The sequence below is a fragment of the Petromyzon marinus genome, chromosome 4 (genome assembly GCF_048934315.1).
Source record: "Petromyzon marinus isolate PM22_M1 ecotype Great Lakes invasive population chromosome 4, UKy_Petmar_22M1.pri1.0, whole genome shotgun sequence".
Lineage (NCBI taxonomy): Eukaryota > Metazoa > Chordata > Hyperoartia > Petromyzontiformes > Petromyzontidae > Petromyzon > Petromyzon marinus.
The window spans coordinates 23,199,838-23,221,686 of NC_133670.1; the positions used below are offsets into that span (position 1 = coordinate 23,199,838).

General features: G+C 43.4%; 1 protein-coding gene across 5 annotated transcripts in view; it reads left to right on the top strand.

Moving 5' to 3' along the window:
* Positions 1-4,169: 4,169 nt before the first annotated feature.
* Positions 4,170-21,849, top strand: part of SPRYD3 (SPRY domain containing 3) — a 135,675-nt gene continuing 117,995 nt past the window's right edge. The window contains exons 1-5 of one of the 5 annotated variants that reach the window (XM_032945118.2): positions 4,176-4,276; positions 8,699-8,898; positions 12,218-12,293; positions 13,055-13,179; positions 18,635-18,785. In XM_032945118.2, coding sequence (XP_032801009.1) covers positions 8,735-8,898; positions 12,218-12,293; positions 13,055-13,179; positions 18,635-18,785 — 516 coding nt within the window. In that variant the 5' untranslated portion in view covers positions 4,176-4,276; positions 8,699-8,734. The other 4 variants (XM_076060159.1, XM_032945125.2, XM_076060160.1 and 1 more) reach the window with 4 other exon arrangements.

A 21,849-nucleotide genomic window follows, 5' to 3' on the forward strand; every position in this document is an offset into this window, starting at 1 on the left:
AGAATAAACTGCGTCAAATTCCATAACGGTGCCTTTTATCGAAGTGCCATAGAGTAACCTAGAATTTTTTTTATACTCGGCAATGTGTACTAGGCTAGTTGCCCACAACAACATAAATGCTTGTGCCCTAAAGCAAAGTCACGAGCAAGACAGCAGTGTATGATTTGGAAAGCAGTACGATGCACATTGTTTTCATGAACCCGAATGTTTTCTCATAGATGAGTGGAAAATGCTTTAATGGCAGTTAGTGAGACACAATTGCACGGTCTAGGTTAGGGAAGGAATTCGAGAGAAGCCATAATGCGTACTGCAAAGAGGTACTGAGATTTGAGTATAGTTTCTTTCGGGACAGTTTGCCTTTCGTGAGACAGTTATGTTTATATTCTGCTTTATTGTATACTTAACATTACATTTGGCTGATAGAGTTCAGATGACAGCAGGATCTTTTACATTGTCTTCAGCCATACAAAATTCACACTTAGCATGAGGCAAGGCTGTAGCGATGGAGTCAACATTGGGGGTGACCAAATCTTCCTGCCATTTCCTGCCTAAAATATAAAAAAATAACTAACACATGGGATGGACTTTTTATTGACTTTTTTACAATAATGTCTAATAGTGTATTGTATTACATTGCTGTTTTTTCTTTTTTACCTTTTCTTGTTTCATTGCATGTAACGGCAGAGATTAGGGATTCATAACGTACAACTATAACCAATCATATAAACATAAATCTATGCATTGTTATATGAAGACAAGTCCAGATATTGTGGCCAAGGTTTCGCAAATTGTTTTTATTTACATAGCATCGCAATTCTTATTCTTAAAAATATTTTAATAGCAATATATTGGGGTGGGGGGACATTTTGAGCATATTTGATTATTGGGGGGGGGGGGATGTGTCCCCAATATATATTATAATTACGGCCTTGGCATGAGGCATAGAAAACATTGCAGACAGCAGTCTTAAAACCTGAACTCATGTGTCAGTGGTTTTCTAAATCGTTGTCAATTGTAGGCTTACTGTTACGAGTATCATCAGCACCACCACATCAACAGTTGCCACAAAAACATATGGTAGTGTGGTTCGGGTGCATTAGAAGTTAGGAACAATATTGTGGTCATAATGTTCTACAGTATTACGGTTGTGCTGCATTATGACAAATAGTATTAATACTGTCATGTATTTTAAACATGTGTAATGGGTTCGATTGAGGCGCACACTCAACTTGAAGGCAACACTATTTATAAACGCATAACCAACTGGAACATTAAACACGGGGTGGTGACCACCGTTCCTAATCTCACTAACACTCGGGGAATACTACACAACGTGACCAGGGCAGGTGACGGGCTGCCTGGTCATGAAGGTCGGAGACTTCCAAGACCGTTGATGGCGTCTTCATCCCGGGGTTGAACAGCCCCGCTCTCTGTTCACGCCCCGCTTATAACCGCTGCGGCGTGGCCGGCTCCGCCCCAGGCCACACCCCCCTTCTCGATCCTTCGAGAAGGTCCGGACCCCCAACCACGTGACCCCCAAGCTCCCCCCTGAGGCCCCTAGCCCCCCATTATCGGGTCACGTGTCCTGTTGGGTTCACGCAGAGTGTCACGGCCTGAGACGACCCCCGTGACACCCGGCTGCAGCACCCATACCGAGCCAACACAGTAGTGACGTCATGTCCCTACACTCGGACAGTCCCGACACAGTAGTGACGTCGTATGTCACTACATCACCCCCCCCCCCCCCCGTGTAACACACAGCCGCCCCGGCTGTAACGCAACTGTGAAAAAAATATTGAAAGGTGTGCCTGTGAACAAGCAACATCAATAAATAACAGGCGACCGATAATACATATAGAACATGTACACATTCCGAGAGGCGGGGGGGGGGAAAGGAGAACGCATGGATAGAGGGGAATTAACAACAACACAACACATGTACACGATACTGGCTAACCCGCTTACCCCATAGCACAGCCCACCCATGCAAGAATGTGACGCACGCACAGTACAATAAAAGGCCAGGTTCAGCCAATGACCTCCTTGACATGTCAGTGCGACAGTTGAATGACGGTGGTGTGTGCGAGTCACGTAAAACGGCCAGTCTTAGAACGAGTTCACGAGGCCTGACCCCCAGGCGAATCCGGGCCCCAGGCGAGGTGGGCCTGAGCTCCCTGGGAGGCTCGGGGAATACTGCACAGCGTGACCAGGGCAGGTGACGGGCTGCCTGGTCACGGACGAAGGTCGGAGACTTCCAAGACCGTTGATGGCGTCTTCATCCCGAAGTTGAACAGCCCCGCTCTCTGTTCACGCTCCGCTTATAACCGCTGCAGCGTGGCCGGCTCCGCCCCAGGCCACGCCCCCCTTCTCGATCCTTCGAGAAGGTCCGGGCCCCCAACCACGTGACCCCAACGCTCCCCCCTGGGGCCCCTAGCGCCCCTTTATCGGGTCACGTGTCCTGTTGGGTTCACGCAGAGTGTCACGGCCTGACACGACCCCCGTGACACCCGCCCCCCTACCGAGCCTACACATTAGTGACGTCATATGTCCCTATGCTCGTAGTCCCGACACAGTAGTGACGTCGTATGTCACTACATATGTATATACATATTCATGCGTTAATATGAATATAATACAAAATGTAGGTTTTACGAGTAGTTGTGTGATTGCAACATGATAATGTGGTTATCCTGTAGCTGCGTTTTAATACTGGTATAGCTATAATGTTGTTAAAGTGTCATTATAGTACTGCTACAGTGATTTAATATTTTGACGAAGCAATGAAATATGGTCCCATGGCATCAGATGGAGATGGAGCGACGGATTTTGGAGGCCTTCATCCAGCAGTGGAATGATCATGTGTTTCCTCCTCTGGCTGCCAGTTTCGTGAGTCTTGACAAAAGTATATTTTAGCATATTCTTGGTTCTTTCGGTAAAGTCACGTGGCTTTACCGAAAGAACCAAGAATATGAATCCCTGCAGTCACGAAAGCTTTAAATCAAAAATTTTATTTTATCAATGCCCCATACCCTTAGTTCACTTAACGTCTTAACTGTCAATATGATGTTTATAACGTGTTTGTTCTCGAATCTCGCGTAGGTAATTCCAAACACGCATCTCTCCATGTTAGTTTTCAGAGCTTATGAACAATATGGTATGACCCACTAGAGTGTTATAAATATTATGTTAGAACTTGAGTGTTAGAATGAGTGTTCAGGAATTTTAACTGTAGAGGGTTCGATTGTTAGACTGTGACGTTCTAACTCAATCGAGTGTTTGAACCCAGTGTTCTAACTCACTGGGGTTAGAACGATTCCAAATGTTGCAATACTAGTATTATAACTCTGGCGTTAGAATTAAGTGTCGTGATGTTTTCGCTGGAGAGGGTGAGATTAGACTTTGTTCTAACCCTTGAGCGCGTTTGAACAACTCCAGCGTTATAACGCTCGCGTTTAGAACTCAGCGTACGTTCCAGCGTTCTCTTAACTAAAGAGGGTTGCATTGTTTTTAAGGCTGTCCCTGATCTCTCTCACTCGAGGTGTTAACATTTTACTTGCAATTTTAAACCCTCGCCGTGTTCTTACTCGACAGAGTTATTTATTATAGATCGCTACACCGTGATGTTCTAACTCAACCCTGGCGCGTTAGAACAAACCCCGCGGTGCGTAAACGTTCTTGGTAACGTCGCCGGAATTGTCAGAACAGTGGCGCGAGAACTAAAAACTCTTTATTCTTGGTTCTTTCGGGTAAAGTCACCACGTAGAAGGGAAACGATACACATGTTTTATATTTTTATTATTTCATTGTTTCCCTTCTACGCGGTGACTTTACCGAAAGAGCCAAGAGTATGAATCCCTGCAGTCACGAAAGCTTTAAATCAAAATTAGAAAACTCTTCAAATAGCGTTACGGATCCTTCCGCCCTGCGGCGTTCTAACTCTCGCTCCCTCGATCGTTCTTATAAAGCCGGAGTTGTTACAACGCCATCGAGTCGTCGTCGTCTCGCGAAGACAGGTCGCTCATTTCCCCCGGGCACCACCACCACCTTCTCCCCCCACCTCCGGGTCTCCCCCCACCACCACCTCCGGGTCTCCCCCCACCACCCCCCCCACCACCACCTCCGGGTCTCCCCCCACCACCACCCCCCACCACCTCCCCCCCACCACCACCTCCTCCTCCCCCCACCACTCCACCAGGTCGAGGCGGCGCCGGGAGCAACGAAGGCGGCGAGAGGACGCCGGGGCGACTTCTCCCTCCCCCCACCCTCCTCACACACAGTGAGTCGCTTGCATCGCTACAATCACTACCATCGTCGTCGTCACCGCCACCAAGCAACATTACAACCACCACCACCATCATCGTCGTCGTCACAATCATTCATCGCCACTGTAATTCATCACAATTGTACAACAGCAGCGGGGGTCTCGAGAGAGGGGGTGGGGGGGGGTGTCTGGGGCAGGGTCGGCTACCGGGGATTCCCCGGCTTCGGCTTCTATCCGAGGTCGGACCGGCCTTGTGTAAAGGCCTTCCTCGCTACGCAACTCCGCGTGGGTTGTGTGAAATAACAATGCCGTCACGCGGCGACTTAAATTAAAAGGTGCATCCCTGGTGGGTGCGCTGATGATGACAATGGCCGTGCGAACATTATTGACGTAAGGCGATAAAAGCGGCCGAGTTTCGTGTCTGTATCCAAGCGCACGGGCCTAGTGGTGCTACTGTACTCTTACAGTACGGCACGAACGCAAAGGCGCTGGAGCAGCGACGCTCCTTGTTTGTATTTAACAAACTCGTTGAATGTGTCGATGACTTCTCAAGTCTGACTCCTGTAGTTTGTGTTCAAGCCGCCTTATTTACAATGTCGGGGGTGCCTTGGAGAGAAAACAAACACGATAACGCGCGTATATGTTTATTTGAGGGACCGATAATCGATCCACCACTTCTCAAGAGTTTGCTACTCCTGAGAATTGTCCAAGTTACAGTGGTAATCTGTCGAACGTGTGGGGCTCTCGAGCAAAATAAATGAGTGGGAATGCTTGCCTGAGGTTATAACTGTTAGGTTGATCACGGTTAGGTTGTCTGGGTTCGCATAGCTATCAACCCATACGGTTTACCCCGTATTCTTATACAGGGAAATTTAGTTTTCAGGTTCCTACGGCGGCGTACAGCCGTTTCAATACGGGCAACAAAAATGCGTTCGTCTATTTGTTCGTGTTTCTCCCTTGTGATGGGACTTTGTAGGATGAACGTTGAGATTTATAAGGGCACGGGGTAATTAATAAGGTCTGAATTAGGTCTGTAATAATGTAGGGCACCGATAAGGGGGAGTCGACAGGTATGGATGGGTTCGGTGTGTTGGGTCGTTTCGGTCAACGGGAGTAATTTTCGCACTCGTATCCTAAAACGAATTTAACATGATGATGATGATGTGTCGGGGAAGCACTGGTAAAAAATTCTACCCCCCCCCCTTTGCTTCCCACCACAGTGTCACGTCTTTCAGAGAGACTAGAGGGGGGGGGGGGGGTGGTCAGCAGCTACACGAAGTTGAGGCCGTCACCGGTCGTGATATACTTGAGGGAAGCACCCACAGGACATGTGCAGTACGTACAAGAGACGTTGGGTTGTATCTATAATGGGGCAGTATCTTTAACCAAGTGGAAGATCATGGTGGGGGGGGGGGCACCTTCAAGAGATGAGGAGCAGAAGCTTCAGTAGATTATACTAATTACTTGGTGACACTGTCAGTCGTGCGCGCACGTACTTTACCAGAAAGAGAGAAAAACCTCAACACATTCATCAATAACACTGCCTCGAAGCAAAACGTTAAACCACGTGACGTTTTGGGCAGTGACCCTTCAAAGCACTTTACAAGATACTGGGGCAGGGAGTTGGGGGCAGTGCCTACTTAAGATGAGGGCAGAACCTTCAATAAATGGGGGGGGGGAGGGAGGGGGGGACAGTAACAGCAAAATATAATTTTGTCCGGTTCTGTTCAGGATATGAGGACCAGTACTTACAGATGATAGTTGGTGATTATGTTTCAGGCATTGTGGGATAGAACTTGCAGCAGGATACAATGGGGGGGGGGGGGGGTGGTTAGTACCAACTGGAGGTAAAGACAGGGCCAGCAGAAAGAGATCGGTGGGGGGGGGTGCAGAAACTGCAGGACAAAATAGGGGGACAGCACTTGTAGGCAATAATAGGGGGGAAGAACCGGTAGAAAACTAACGTGGCAGGAGATGAAGCAGAACTTGGCGGTGAGGGATTTTGCCTTCAGCAGGGCAGGGGTCTTCCAGTGATGGATGTATGAGCAAAATTGAGCATCATACTGGTTTAATATATCACACTTGCGGTGTGTACCTCCAACAAGAGTGTGTTTGTATCAGCTCCAATGCAAACACAAAATCAAATTGTGGGCATTTATGACTCTTGAGACTAGCCAGAATATGCCATGTGACTGGAGGGCAGTCTAAACAAGGGTCAGTGTGGCAATGTATTTCTTATATATTTTTAAACAAGCACCTGACTGCACTTAACACTAAATCTAGCCCTTACCCCTTGCCCTAACATCTAACCCCCGGTGATTCCTATAAATAACAACCCTTTTAGTTGAAGTATAGCTGGTTCAAATACATGCGAGGCATGGGTGCCACCTGGGGCCAGTTTTTGAACTTATGGAATGAATTTATTTAGTTATGTGTCTTCACAGTCACATACATTGTAACAGCAGTAGTGTATATACAGTCGTTTTGCACTCTTTTGTAATTATACATACGGTAGTCTGTGGAATCAAGCTTCAATCAACTTCAAATCTTCTCTTATTTGGTTGCCTTACACTGTTTATTGCCATGTTTAAGTGAGAGCATGGTGCACATTTATGGTTAAGAGTTTAATGTACAAAAAATAGATGTAAGAGTTTGATGAAGGATTACATGGCAAAGGTTAATGTATAATCTTGTAGAATGTGGTGAAATTTTTTTTTATCTAAAAATTTATATTTTTAAGTGTTTTTTCTTTTCTGTTAAAGTACTGGAGAATATAGCTTATATTTTAAGAGTGGTGATTTAAGTTTTATTTAGTGAGGTATGATGTAATACAATGCTGTTGTTTTCCTTAAGTTTAAACATACCAACAGTATGAGAGTTCAAACGTTTATATTTTGGCTTGATGGTGGCACATCAGTAGCCTACTTTTTGCTAAATATGTTGTGGTATTTTAATGTTTACAACAGACAACGTGCTTTGGTGACGCGTCGCAGTGTCACCGGATGGCTGTGGGATTCAAACCTTTGACCCCGTACAAACTGGCCGAGTGTAGAGTGTGCTGACCACTTGCCCGTCCTGGCTGCGTGCTATGGAATATGGCCACGGACTATCCCAGAGCCTCTATCAATAGCCCTTTTCCCCGTACCCAAGAAATCTGACACCTGGCCTTTTCAGTGCACACACACGGATGCCGCAACAGCTCTCGAAGGGAGCCAGCGGATGCCGCCGGATACTCCCAAATGGATTTTTTTCACTTTTTTTTTAGCCCTTTTAATGGTTGTGCCCATGTGCTTACTTTAATGTGTGCAGAGGAAAGCTTTTTATTTTTCTGGGCCTGGCACACCTGCAAAAGCTTACCTGGAGATGCATCTCTGCTTAAGTTCTTTTGTGTCAGCAGTATGCACAGCAGTGGCTATTGACTTTAAAGTGCTGATGGACCTACCACATTCCAGGATATTACTATGGGCCATATCCTCAATATGAATCCAGGGTATCAACTGTGTAAGTACACTAATGACAGTCCACATGGCACAAGTATATTCATTTCTTTTGGATGGAAAATTTGGCGATTCAAGGTTTATGGGAGCTGGAGGTTCAGAAGCACTGATTTTAAGAAAAATAAAAAATATGAATTTAAGCTATGTGACTGGGCAAGTGTCTGTGTTTTGTAAAAATTCTCATATCTCACATTCACCCATTGATACTGTTTGCCAGGATTGGCAATGAAATACCAAGGTTTATCAAGGTCTTTATTTCTTCTCATTAAAACTACTTTCTCGTAGTGTGAATGAAATGTCAAAACTCCTAAACTCATTGCTAGCAGTTTACTTCCAAAGCTGTCTTGACTTCATAGGGGTCTCTAAATTATAGTATGCAGCTTTTTGTTGTCACAAGATGAATATCTGTCCAGTGCAACATACAGCATACCAGGTACACAATCCCCTTCATTGACCATTGCATTATATGGTGTTATACAGATGATATCTTAAATAGAGGCTGCACACTATACTTCATGTATACTCACGTGTAAAAACACCCCGCTTTTTGTAGAAATTATCGGGCAGGATTCTGGTCGTTCGTTCAAATCCCACCATAGCGGCTCTTGCCATTTTGGTCATGGATCTGGCAGAAACGATGATTCTTATTTGTCGGTGAACCTCCTAATTTAATTTATTGGTATCTGCTGAAAATGTAATCATATTGGTTTGGAGCCCTCAAAAGCATTCACTGTTTTCGTATCTTTTGCATTGGGTATGAAGACAATTACTAACTCTAAACCCTTTACAACATATGTGGTGGCTATATCCTCAGGCATTGGATAACTATGGTGTTTACAGATGTTCTTGAACCTAATGGGAAGTCGGCGCCACAGAATGCTCTAGTAAGACATATCTATGTGTCTGTGCAACCCCCCACCCCGCTGGTCTCATTTGGCAGGCATGTGTGCGCGAACGTGAGAGAGTACGTGCGTGCATGTGTACGCGTATATCGGGTGGGATGGATGACTTGGGACTGGGCGACCGAGGGCTCTTGGCAAGTCTGCGTGGGGGTCGGGGACGCGCCGGCCTCTGGGAACCCCTGCCACCGCGCTTCCGTGCGCGCTTTGAGCACATTCAGGTGGATGGTGACATCCTAAGGTGGGTTTGTGTGGGCTTTAAGGTGTAAGATTAACATGGTGAATCCTTGTCAAAGTCGGTCCTAAGTTTCTGTTATCTCTACCTCTTCTGGGCTTGCCGTTTATCAACTTTGGTCTTTAGCAAGTTCACTTCTAGTTACATCCACACTGTAGCACGCATGAGATGCGGGCGGCCTGGTGCGGTGCTGCTCATACCACCTTGTCATGTCCCCTGTCAACACTTGCTCTTGCAGTCTATATGGCTTGGTGATGATCATTGTCTTTTTGTTTAGTAGTTCCCTTTGTAAGTTCATGTTATACTTTGTATGCCCATTGCTCATATATGTGATTGTGTTACCTATACAAGTGATCATCTGAGTACACTACACTTTCTGTAACTAAATTTTTTTTTGTTCCTGGGTAGTAAGTGTTATTTCTTAATTGCTTATGCCTCAAAAGTACAGAAAATGGCTATTATTCGCCACAAACTTTGCTTTTGTGACCAGGACAGTGATATTTTGAAATTTACCTATTTTCCAGAACATTCCAGATAGATTCAGTGCTGAGTAAACTTGGAGTAACTTCTAGAATATTCTACAACTTTCCAGTAATATAAATAGTGGTATAAATACAGGGGCCTTAAGCCCACCAGTTCAGTTTAGTTCCAGCTGCCTAAGTGGATACATATCTGCATTTTTCTGAGATGGCATCAAGAGGCTGCAAGCATCCGGCATACGCATTTTGCTATGTCTGTGGCCAATTTATCAAGACAAGAGCGAAAAAGTACTCTGTAGAAGCATCTGCTAAGATGTGGAAGGCCTACAAGGCATATTTTGGCATGGTTGTTGGGGATCAAGATAAACCCTGGGCACCTCATTTCACCTGCGAGCAATGGACAATTGTTGCTGGAAATTTTATGTGACTAAATTTGTTAATCTTAAAAATTGTAATTTTTTTTTTACAATTTTCAGTGTTATTGAAAAAAATATGTCATATATGAAAAATGTTCCGAGAATCTCTTATACATTAGTCATGGGTGAAATAAATGTATTTTTGTAGGATGGTACAGGGGGGAAAGGAGAGCCATGAAATTCGCTATCCAAAGAATTTGGCGGGAACCCACTGACTACTCAAGCAACTGCTACTTCTGCATGGTGGACTCTTCCAAACGTCGGACTGGCAAGAATGCACCTGCTATCACGTATCCGGACCTTCCTTCATCCATCACCCCGGTGGCACACTGCCATGAGCTCCCCGTATCCACTCCTCTGGAGAGAGAGCAGCCGTCTTTAGAAGAGAGCAGCGAGTCAGAGAGCGAGGAAGACGTTGTAGATCCAGATGACACTTTCAGAGGTAGAGTTGAGGAGAGAAACCCATACTACCCCAACCAAAAAGACCTCAACGACTTGATCAGTGATATTGGTCTCACCAAGTCCAATGCCAAGCTTTTGACGTCTAGCCTCAAGCAGTGGAACTTGTTGGATAAAAGTGTGCATTTGCAAATCAGAGGAAGCGTAACCAACCTTTTTGCATCCTCTTCACCCGTCAAGATGGGCAAGATGGGCTCTGCTTCTGCCACAATGTGACAAGTCTGTTCGAGGCAATCGGAATCGCCTGTAACCAGAATGAGTGGCGCCTCTTCATTGACAGCTCATCCAGGAGCCTCACAGCCGTGCTGCTCCATAATGGTAACAAGCACCCGTCTCTTCCCCTGGCTCACTCGGTGCACCTCAAAGAGGATTACAACAGCATCAAGACCTTGCTGGATGCCTTGAAGTATGATGAGTACGGCTGGGAGGTCATCAGAGACTTCAAAATGGTCACATTCCTGATGGGTCTCCAAGGCGGTTTTACCAAATTTCCCTGCTATCTTTGCCTTTGGGACAGCAGGGACACCAAGGTGCACTACCACAGGCGGGACTGGCCACAGCAGACCGAGTTCTCTGTGGGGAGGAACAGCGTCAAGTGGGAGCCACTGGTGGACCCCCATAAGGTGTTGATGCCACCACTGCACATCAAATTGGGCCTTTGAAAACATACTCGTTTTTTTTGATGCAGCGATCTTGCTGTGACTGTTCCACCTGAAGACGGAAGCTTGTATTGCCTCCGAAATGTCGTGATTTAATTGTTTTATTTTATTTTTTATTTTACCTATGTGACTTTACCGCAAAAAAAACCAAAGAGTATGAATCGTTGCAGTCACGAAAGCTTCAAATCTAGAAGCCTTTGAAACAATTTATCAGAGCTGTAGATAAGGAGTCTCCAGCCTTCAAGTACCTTCAAGATTTCTTCCCTAAGCTGTCTGAGCAAAGGTCAAAGCCGGTGTCTTCGTCGGACCACAGATAAAGAAGATCCTGAAGTGCAAGGAATTCCCCATGAAGTTCACTTGTAAGGAGAAGGAGGCATTGGACAGCTTTGTCGCAGTGGTTCGTGGCTTCCTGGGCAATCACAAGGTCAAAAACGATGTGGAGCTGGTTGAGACTCTGGCGAAGAATTACGGCACAATGGGCTGTAGGATGTCCCTCAAAGTCCATATCCTTGATGCTCATCTTGATAAATTCAAGGAGAACATGGAAGCGTACTCGGAGGAGCAAGGCGAGCGCTTCCACCAGGATATACTGGACTTTGAACGCCGCTGCCAAGGACAGTTTCATGAGAACATGATGGGAGACTACATTTGGGGGCTGATTCGTGAAAGTGATTTACAGTATAATCATAAATCTCGAAAAACGACTCACTTCTAGATCTTTTGTAGTAATTTTTGTATTACTTTAGTATAAATACATATTCATTTTGATTAATATGTTGTTTTTTTCTGACTTTATGTGAACGAAAGGACACAAATTCTCATTGAAAATAGGTACATTTCTAAATATCACTGTCCTGCTCGCAAAAGCAAAGTTTATGGGGAATAATAGCCATTTTCTATGCTTTTTAGGCATTACCAATTAAGAAATAACACTTACTACCCAGGAACAAAAATTGTGTTACATAGTGAATCATCACAACTTCTTAGAAAAATAATAATCTAGGCATTGTATGGAAATACGTTTGGTTTCAATTGTGTAAATGGAAAGTATTCGGACACACAGATCTATTTTAAAAATAAAACACATTTTCAGATGCGTTTTTGCACATAAATTAGTAAGTAGTGTAAAAATTACTAGATTCAGATGGAGATTAAACTTATCTTCGTAGTTTTTTTAAACATCATTTTGATGTTGCTCCATAGCTTCTGCATCTGAATGAAGTACAGGCGCTATCTGTCATGATTGAATGGAGAGCCATCTGCCGCCTATTTTACTTGATGGATTCCTGCACATGTTTTGCGGCGCGTGCAGTTACCACGGAAATTCGGACGACGTGGGATGCTACATTGCAGCGCAGCCACTTGGGAAGGACAACAGCTACTTCGAGGTATAGCAGGCCAGCGGAAAAGCTGGCGAGTCGGCAGTTATCCTTTGCTAACCGACATTGGGTATTTTTGAGCAAGGGACACACATGGCAGTGTCAGACGAAGACATGCATTTTTGAGGATGCACTGGGTTTTTATGCATTTTTGTCCATCATGGATTTTCTCTTGGATGTGTGCCAAAGCGTCTTGGCCTGCAATGAGTACCTGGTGTGGTGCGTGAACGTCCATTAATGGAAAGACACTGCAAATCCATGGTTTTTGTCTTTCCGTGTGAGTGTGTTAAAAGTTGGTGCATGTAATATGTTTCTTTGTCTTCCATTTTAGCGTCACCTCCATTGTACAAATACCGTACGCTTATGTGGAGTTGGTAAACATGCTGGACATGTATAAGACATTCAGACCATATGAAAATCTAAATCTTACCTAAGTTAACTGACATAGAGGTTTGCGCAGGAGTGCTTGCTTGTAAAAAAAATCCAGCGATTTTCCATCTACCAATGGACGAAGGCCCCCTCATGCCTTGTCAGTCATAGGATATTATTTCACATGCTTCACCACGCTTGTCAGTGCAGGTTCATGAATGTGGGAGAAGGGCATGGTTGGTTCTGATATGATTTGCCACTGATGTTAGCTGTGACCGGGAATCTAACCTCGTGGGTCACTAGGTTTATAGCGCACCTCGCTAACCACTGCACCAGTGCTATGCCCGCTTTATATATGTACCATAAAAGAGTGTGTGTGTGTGTACGTGCACGTTCCAAAGGTGTGCATTATGGATGGTGGTGTACGGGGAAACATCTCAGTGGGACTGGTACCACGGCGGTACCGCCTTGACCTGCCGCCCGGCCTCCTTCCCGGATCTGTGGCATTCCACGCAGAGCACGGAGAGTATGGCACGCACACACACTATCCATTTTCGCACAGGCTGTAGGATCCTCGTACTTTGTTCTTGCTTGCGTTGTGTGAGAGTGATTTTTTTTTTTAATTGTGATTGAACGTAAATACATTCTTTGAAAATAACACATGACCGAGTTGCGTCGTTGCTGTAATCCCACTCCTAAACTCTGGTAAGCTGTAATCAAGTGAATTTAAGTTTGAGCCTATAATTGAATTAGAAATATGTAGGTGATTCGAATTTTATCGATATGTTTGCAGTATTCAGGGAACTTAAATGTATATCTATATTTAGTCATAAATGTAACATGGTTAGCCTCGAGATGGTTATCTTGTCTCAAGCATACAGGGAGAGTGATGCAGGGAGATATCACAAGGTGGTTTATATAATGTCCAAACTGATGAAACAATTACCTTGTCTATATTAATATAAAATATTACATGATGCATTATTGAAGCTTCATCATAACTAGCAATAGTAAAATAATTCCATTTTAAGAAAGCTCTCCTATGGCATCAGTCTGATTAGCATAGACAGAAGGCCTCCTTTGCTGGGATGGAGGCTATGTGTCGTCGGTTTACACATCATTGTTTATGCATTCCATTAACTGAAGACTTTTTAATTAAAAAAAACCCAGCAAAATAAAACATATCAGTGGTAGATGCGCCTTCGTTGGCTGCGAGCCGTATGGCTTGGTTTTGTTTAGCACTCGTTCTAGTCAGTTTGGCCTCCGGTTTATTTTCGTTCCGTTTATCGCGGGGCGAGAGCGACATTGAAATCTCGTCCGCCGCTTGCGGCATTTGCCCGTGTGGTAACTGGCCATCTCTAGGTCACATGCCCCACATGCTTTTAATTATCGACAGATAGTCTAGAGAAATGAATGTCTGACTTTGCAGAGAAAATCTCAGATTTTTTGTGAGGTGGCCTTGATGTGGGCGGAAGAGTGGTGCATGAAGCGACCTTCCCACAGCGAGCACAGGCAACCGGGTGGCTTCCCACGTAATCGCGGCCGATAGGTCTTGGCAGAGAATATTTTTGGTTGTAGACATTACTGGCACCAGCCTTGGGGTTTATATTTAACAGACCATCTGGAATTGCAATGTTCAGACAAGTGTGGTATTGTGTTGGCAACGTTTTTATTTAAATATGTGTGTGCACGAATGGATGAACTTTGTATATAAAGTGGTTGTGATGGGTGAAAAGTATGGAACCATTTGCTCTTTCATATACATATTTGCATCAGGTAATTTGGAGTTTATGTTTGTTATGTTAAAGTAACATTTTAATGGTATGCAGATTTGGTGTGTTTATGAGATGCAGGGGTCACATCTGTGGAATTTGTTCTACTTCCCTAGTCTTGCTATATTTCAAACTAAACACAATGTGGCCTCGACATAACCAACTTAAAATGGCCATAACGTTAGTGAAATGGACCAGCTATGCTCAGTAAATGTGGTGAATGTTGAAGATTGGAAAAAAATAGTTGCTGTTATATGACAGTAATATTAACCTAAACTGATAGTATTTGTTATTGCTGCCATAATAACCTTCTTTAAATGTGCCTCAATTTACAGGGGAAATTATATTTAACTTCAGATTCTCCGTTTCCTCAGGTTAAGGTTAAGTAGACCGTATTTTGGCAATGGGCTCTCACAATGCTTAGAATGCATGCTTATTTGACTGAAACTGCAAGCTACTAATTGGCATGCAATATGTGAAAAAAAACATTGTACAGTTAAATTTTGATTTAAAGCTTTCGTGACTGCATGGATTCATATTCTTGGTTCTTTCGGTAAAGTCACGTAGAAGGGAAACAATAAAATAATAAAAAAATATAAAACAATAAAATTATCACGACGTTTCGACTGCAACACAAGCAGTAGTTAGATTGGAGAAACCAAATGACATGTCTCGGACCACATTCGTGAACACAAAGCAGACCTTAAACACGGTAGGACCAACACCTCGGCCGTGGCAGATCACTGTTATAATTCAGTAGGCTCACATGACATTAACTTCTCCAAGACAGAGGTTCTTTGCAAGCCATCTGGCTACCATGAAAGATTCGTTCATGAGGCTATCCACATATACAAACACAGAGACAATTTCAACCGAGAAGATGGATTCTGGCTTAGCAATCATTGGAAGGATTTGATAAACCATTTCGGGTCTTAATTGATGGTTCACGCTTACAGTGGCTTTCAGACCGCATCCATTATTTTCGTCTTCCCCCTCATCTTTTCCGAACATAGATGGACTCGTCCATCTGAACAAACTGTCAAATCGCTCTCCGTGGTGCTAACGTTAAAAAACCGCCACTTTTTTCAAAATTTCTTGCTGTGGTTTTCACACCTGATGATGATTGCTTGTGTTGCAGTCGAAACGTCGTGATAATTTTATTTTTTTATATTTTTTATTATTTTATTGTTTCCCTTCTACGTGATTTTACCGAAAGAACCAAGAATATTGTACAGTTGATCACGAACTGCAACATTGTAATTTACTCATTGCATGTATTTCCATTCATTATCCAGTTTTTACTGTTGTGCATAGTGTATGTACGTTATATATGTAATAATATGTTTTTGTATAATTTTTATAATATACAGACCGTATGTGTTTGTATATTTTGTGTATTAAAGCATGCACGTGGTGTATTTTCACGCTCGTGTATGTGGGTTTGTGACATTTAAGAATACATATTCAGGCCACGAGCACATTCGTTTTCCAAGGCCGTGAATGTAATCTGAATATATTCTTTGGGTCTTTCAATAAAGTCACGTAGATAGGTAATTTTTATTATTATTTACGATCGCAACAAAAGCGGTCGTCATCAGGTGGAGAAATAAGAGAAGGTTAGCCTCTAAAGGCAAACTGTTTATAAATGTTTAAAATGGGCGTAGCCCAAGTGTCAGCAGCATGGGCGGAGGAGCTTATGTTAATGTGAGGGATTAAAAACGGTGGGCCTCCGCATGTAGGGCGGAGAAGGTTATGTTAATGTGAGGGGTTACAAAAACTGGTGAGCAATGGACAGTGCTAAATTGGAAAAATAATAGCCAGTTATGACTTAAACTGGTTGATAACGTCCTTCCAGTGATTGCTGAGTTTGTACCCATACTCTCGGTTGAAATTGTGTCTATGTCTATATATGGATGGCTTCATAAACAAATCTTTGCTGATAGCCGGTGGGTTTGCAAAGTACCTTCGTCTTACAGAAGTCAATTTTGTGTGAGCCAACCGCATTAAAACGATGATCAGCCACGGCCGAAGTATTGGTCCTACCGTGTTTCAGATCTGGCTTATGCTCACGAACGCGGTCCGAGACATGTCCCTTAGTTTCCCCAATGTAACTACTGCCGCAGACACAGCTTAGTTTTTGGCCACCCCCATAGTGGCTTTCCATCCTTTCCCACCTCCATGTGGCGATGTTCCTTTCCGAGCTCTCTCTAGCTTTCATTTACAAGCGAATTTCTTACATTGACATGCTAATCTCTCACAATACAATGGCCACCCCCACAGCTTCGTTTATCAAGATTTTCCCTATCTTACATTTACATGCAAATTTCATCTCTAGCCCCGCCCACTGACCCTTGGGCTACACCCATCTCAAACCTTTATAGCTCCCTGCCGTAGCAGTGCTCCCGCCATATAATTTTTCCTACTTAAGCAGCTCTCACCTGATGACGATTGCTTGTGTTGCGATCGAAACGTTGTGATATTGTGATTATTTTTATTATTTTTCTATCTACGTGGCTTTACCGAAAGACCCAGAGAATATGAATTCCTGGAGTCACGAAAGCTTTAAGTCAAGATTTATGTACTGTGTTAAATCGAACCTGGATCTTGTGTTTGTGATTTTGGAAATCCTTTTGGTGACCCCTGCTATGTATGGCAAGGTGATGGTTTTGATTGGGTCCTCAGATGGTTCTCTCCCAACGGTTGGGGTGATAGCTTTAACTGGCTGTAATGTTTCCAGTTTAGTAGTCCATTGCTCACCAGTTTTTTAACTCCTCACATTAACATAACCTCCGCCCTACAAGCGGAGGCCCACCGTTTTTAATCCCTCACATTAACATAAGCTCCTCCGCCCATGCTGCTGACACTTGGGCTAAGCCCATTTTAAACCTTTTTCTAAACAATGTGCCTTTAGAGGCTAACCCCTCTTTTTCTCCACCTGATGACGACCGCTTGTGTTGCGATGGAAACGTCATAAAAACATTTTTGTAACCTATCTATGTGACTTTACCGAAAGACCCAAAGAATATGAATTCCTGCAGTCACGAAAGCTTTAAGTCAAGATTTAACATGCATATAATTGCGCAATGTTTCGCCAGTGCATTTCGTTTGCTTTTACGGTATTTTAATATGGCCTGTGTTTCAAGTAACCGTACTTCACGTGTTCAAATTGCTTCCGTGTGGGTTATTTTCAATCTCCCATTTAATTATCAAACTTTGCCTCTCCTCCTTCAACTTCACTGGCCTACCGTTTCTACACCGCTGACTTTTAAAATACCTTTACACTGTGTCTTTAAAAATTTCCAATGGTCATACCCCACCTCATCTTGACTCGCTCATCTCTGTTTATGCCCCCTCTCGGACCTCTTCGTTCACAATATTCTCTTGTCTCTCTCTCCCTCCCTCCTCCCTGTGCCCAATCTCGTTTTCGATCTTTCTTTCTCCTTGCACCTCTCTACTGGAATAAACTTCCCCTTTTCATTAAGAAATCTGCCTCCTTAATCTCCTTTCGTTCCACTCTTCAAGGCTAACTTCTTCTCCATTGCCAATCACCTTCCTCTTCCCTAGCCCCTCCACTGCTTCCCATCCCTCTCCTGCCCTTTCATGACGCCTGTGTGCCTTCTCTTATGGTAAATAATTCCTAGTCCCTTGTACACCCTTGTCTTCAATAGCACTCTTATTTTTGTTACAGCTTTTAAAGTATGTAAAGCGTTTTGAGCTAAGGGTGCTCTATAAATATACAGTAAGATACGATGCTTGGAATCGCACTGAAATAGAAAGAGGAAAACATGGATAGATGCCTAATATTTACTGTTAAGAAAAGTAAGTAGGCTTATGCAGGACACATCTTCAGAAGGGGTGATTGCCGATTGTTGAGACTAATGATGAAATGGCAGATAAAGGAGGGAACATGCCCGAGAGCATTTCGACAATGGAGATGGAAAAAAATATGCTTGTGTGCAGGAGCTAGTTTGTTTTTTGTATTAGGAGATTGTGAGGGATGGTAACCGCCTGGGGAAGCCTTCATCCAACAATGTATAACTCATGAATGATGATGTTTCAAGTGCCGAGTCTCATCTGTAAAAAAAAAATATATCATTTTACAGGGAGAAAACTGCAAAATGCGATGAGCTCAATGTCAAGCAGATTATCTTAACCCCCTGTTAATTTTTTTCTCATTGTCCTCCCTCATGTCCCCCACATCCTTGCTAGGCTTTACCGTGGACAGGCCGTGGGCCAGCAGTTTGGGCCGCGCTGTGAGGCCGGCGACCGTATTGGCTGTGGTATTCGAACGACCACCGTTGACGGCCGGGGGGTGGCCTACGGGGTTGCACACATCTTCTTCACACGCAACGGCACGGAGGTGAGAGGGGCCCTCGACCGACGGTATCCTGATTGGGAATGGGTGGCATTATTTCTCGGGCAGGTTTATGCTACGTACTATATCAATTGCATGAATATGTTTTCCACATTGTTGCTTAGTAATAATAATAATATTTATCTAATGGTTCATTTTTATTTAGAAGATTCTCAGTTTAAATATTTTTTGGGGGCAGACTTCATTGGGATGTTTGGCCAATGTTTTATTTCGTTTTATTTTTATATCAGAGGAAAACAAACCATATATGAGGGGATGATGCTCACAAACCCATACATAAAAGTTAGCTGGGCTAGGTATTTTAGGCACTTAAATTATGCATATACCACCAATCCTGCCTCCAGACTGGTGAATTACAGGTCTTTGCCAGCATATCTGGCAAACTCTACAATGTTGAATGGTAATCTATTGTGCGGTACCTACCTCGTTCTCATGATTGAGTGAGCTTCATAATTAATTTACTGTTCTAAGATTGGACAATTAATCAAATCGTTGTTTATGCACTCACACATTTTGTTAATGTCACCATCTGATTACTCTTTTAACATCTTCCTGCCTTTGGCAATATACTTTGTGACTCAACTCTTAAGGTGAGCTTTCCCCCCCCCCCCCAACTCCTCCCTTCCAATTTGAAAGCCACTGAAATATAGAAAATGCATCTGGTGTGTAGGCTGGTTCCAGGTGCGTATGCGTCATCTGGGTGTCTTGCTGTATAGGGATGGAATGCACAGGCCACCGACTGTGCTCACCGTGGGCAGCTCATAAAAGTGTTTTCTTTTTACATGAACGTAAATTTTCGTCCCCGCAGCTGCCTGGTAATATATGTCTGCGGCATTCAGCAACAGAAACTATGGGGCCAGTTTATATACTAACTAATTAAACCTCACTCTGCTCTCCCTATATGACCCAGGGTGGGTACCACGATACGTTTGAATTGCCATTTTTTTTGTATTCGTAAATATGGAAGATTGTAACACATTGCATAATGTAGTTCAGTATTATCCCGGTGACCCATTCCTAGCCATGATGCAAAACTATCGTGACTTTTGTTATCTATACCTGGCCTCTCGTAAGTCAACTCGTCACATAATGAGTACTTAATGCAGTGTGAACAACGTTAGCTTTGGGGATACAAGGGTTGTTGGGTGTGGTGCTGACCCCACCACCCCCTTTTGTGTAATGCTGACCTCAAGTGCTCATGAACAGATTAATCCCCTGCAGTGTCCCAGGCTAAAAGGGGATCTTTGTCTTTTTGTATATAAGCACATACGTGTTAAATATTTGGGTGGTGACTATAAATTTGAGATAATATACCAGCATTGCAGGTTTGATTCCTGATCAAGGACATAATCAAGCACAGTCATGCACTCTGAAGTTGTCATGGATTGTGAGCTCTTGCTCACATCCCCAACAATTTAGGATATCCTACTTTCACCTGTGCAAAATCTCCTGTTTCTGTCACTTCCTTTCCCTAGCCACTGCTGAGGCTCTGGGACTCGACTACTGCACCTCCAAATTCCATTTGATAAAAAATTATGTTGCCAGACTTCGCATCCACAAATGAGCTCCCAATCAAGTCTTAGATTAATTATAAATTCACCTTCACTTAATCAAGATCTTCCATGAACTTGCTCCTACCTTCCTTTGCCATCTCATCTCAATCTACTCCATTCCACCTGTCCTCTGTTCCCTTAACCACATTCGCTTGTCTAAAGTATCGGTCAGCCCCTTTAAACAATTATGGGTTGCTCCTCGGAAGATGATTTTGTAGTTCCTCTGGGCATCTGCACTGCAGAGACCCTTCCCAAATCTAGGCTTAAGACTCTCCTCTTCTGCCAAAAATGTACTTTAATATATCATATTTCTCTCTCTCTACCATGCCGCTCCATACTGTCTCCAAAAATAATGTAAAAATACCCTCCTCTCAAGTTTCCTATTTGCATTTGCTCTCTTTCTGTGCGGTTACACTTAGATGCTTACAATGTTTATATTATTGTACAAAATAGCCAAATAGCATCTTTTACAATGATTTAACACCAGGGTGAGTGAGTCTTGCTGTTGTATCCACCCACCTTTTAGTGTTATGTGCTGTCCACTGTCGGTGCTCACTAACAGTGTGTTGTGCAGCACATCATTTACACCAATTACACACAAAGTTGCTTGCCACAAATGAACCACAATACCTTGCTCATCTCTTCAAGGAGCATAAACCATCGTGCAAACTCCGGTCATCCTTGCATCAGATTTTGGCTAGCCATCGAATAAAGATGGTCTCTGCATCGTGCGCTTTCAGATGGGCTTCTGCGGCCATCTGGAATGCTCTTCCGTTCTATATTAAGAAGCCACTGGAGCTATGCACTTTTAAATCTAGATTGAAAACTAATTTCTTTAGAACTATTTTTGTATTTCTTGTCCTTCCCCCGCACCTCTGATTAGCACAGTTGGCTATGTATGGTGCGAAAGAGGTTCAACATACATACATTACCACCATCAAAGTGTTAAAACATCCTCTTGCACCACCAATATAAACCTACGTGGTAGGTGTGCAGTATATACTTACATGGTACAGCTTGCATCGTACTGCATTTCTACATAACGTAGTATGCTTGCATTGCAGTCTGTTCTCTCTTTTGCAGAACATTGTTATTTATAAATTGTCATTGCATGGCTTTTTAATTGATTGTTTACCTTCGATAAAACCACAGTGTTTTAATTTCACAAGTAATACGAAAATAAAATACAGAACAGTTTGTAACTTCAGTATCCAAGCATGTTTGATATAATCATTTGGCTTTTATTTAATCTTATATATCCCTCCCTGAATCAAATGCGGGCGCATAGAACACACGGGGAGTTCAAAGAAGTACGTGGGAGAGAAAGTTTTTTTCTTTTAAAAACCCAACCTGCGTAACACAGACTCATTTCACACTTATCGTACAGGCTTTATAAAGACTTTATACATTTTGTGCTCTATAACTTCCAGCATATTTCATTTTTCCATCTCTTGTTCATTGCATGGCAGTGATCCGACGGCCGGTTTTTGGCTACA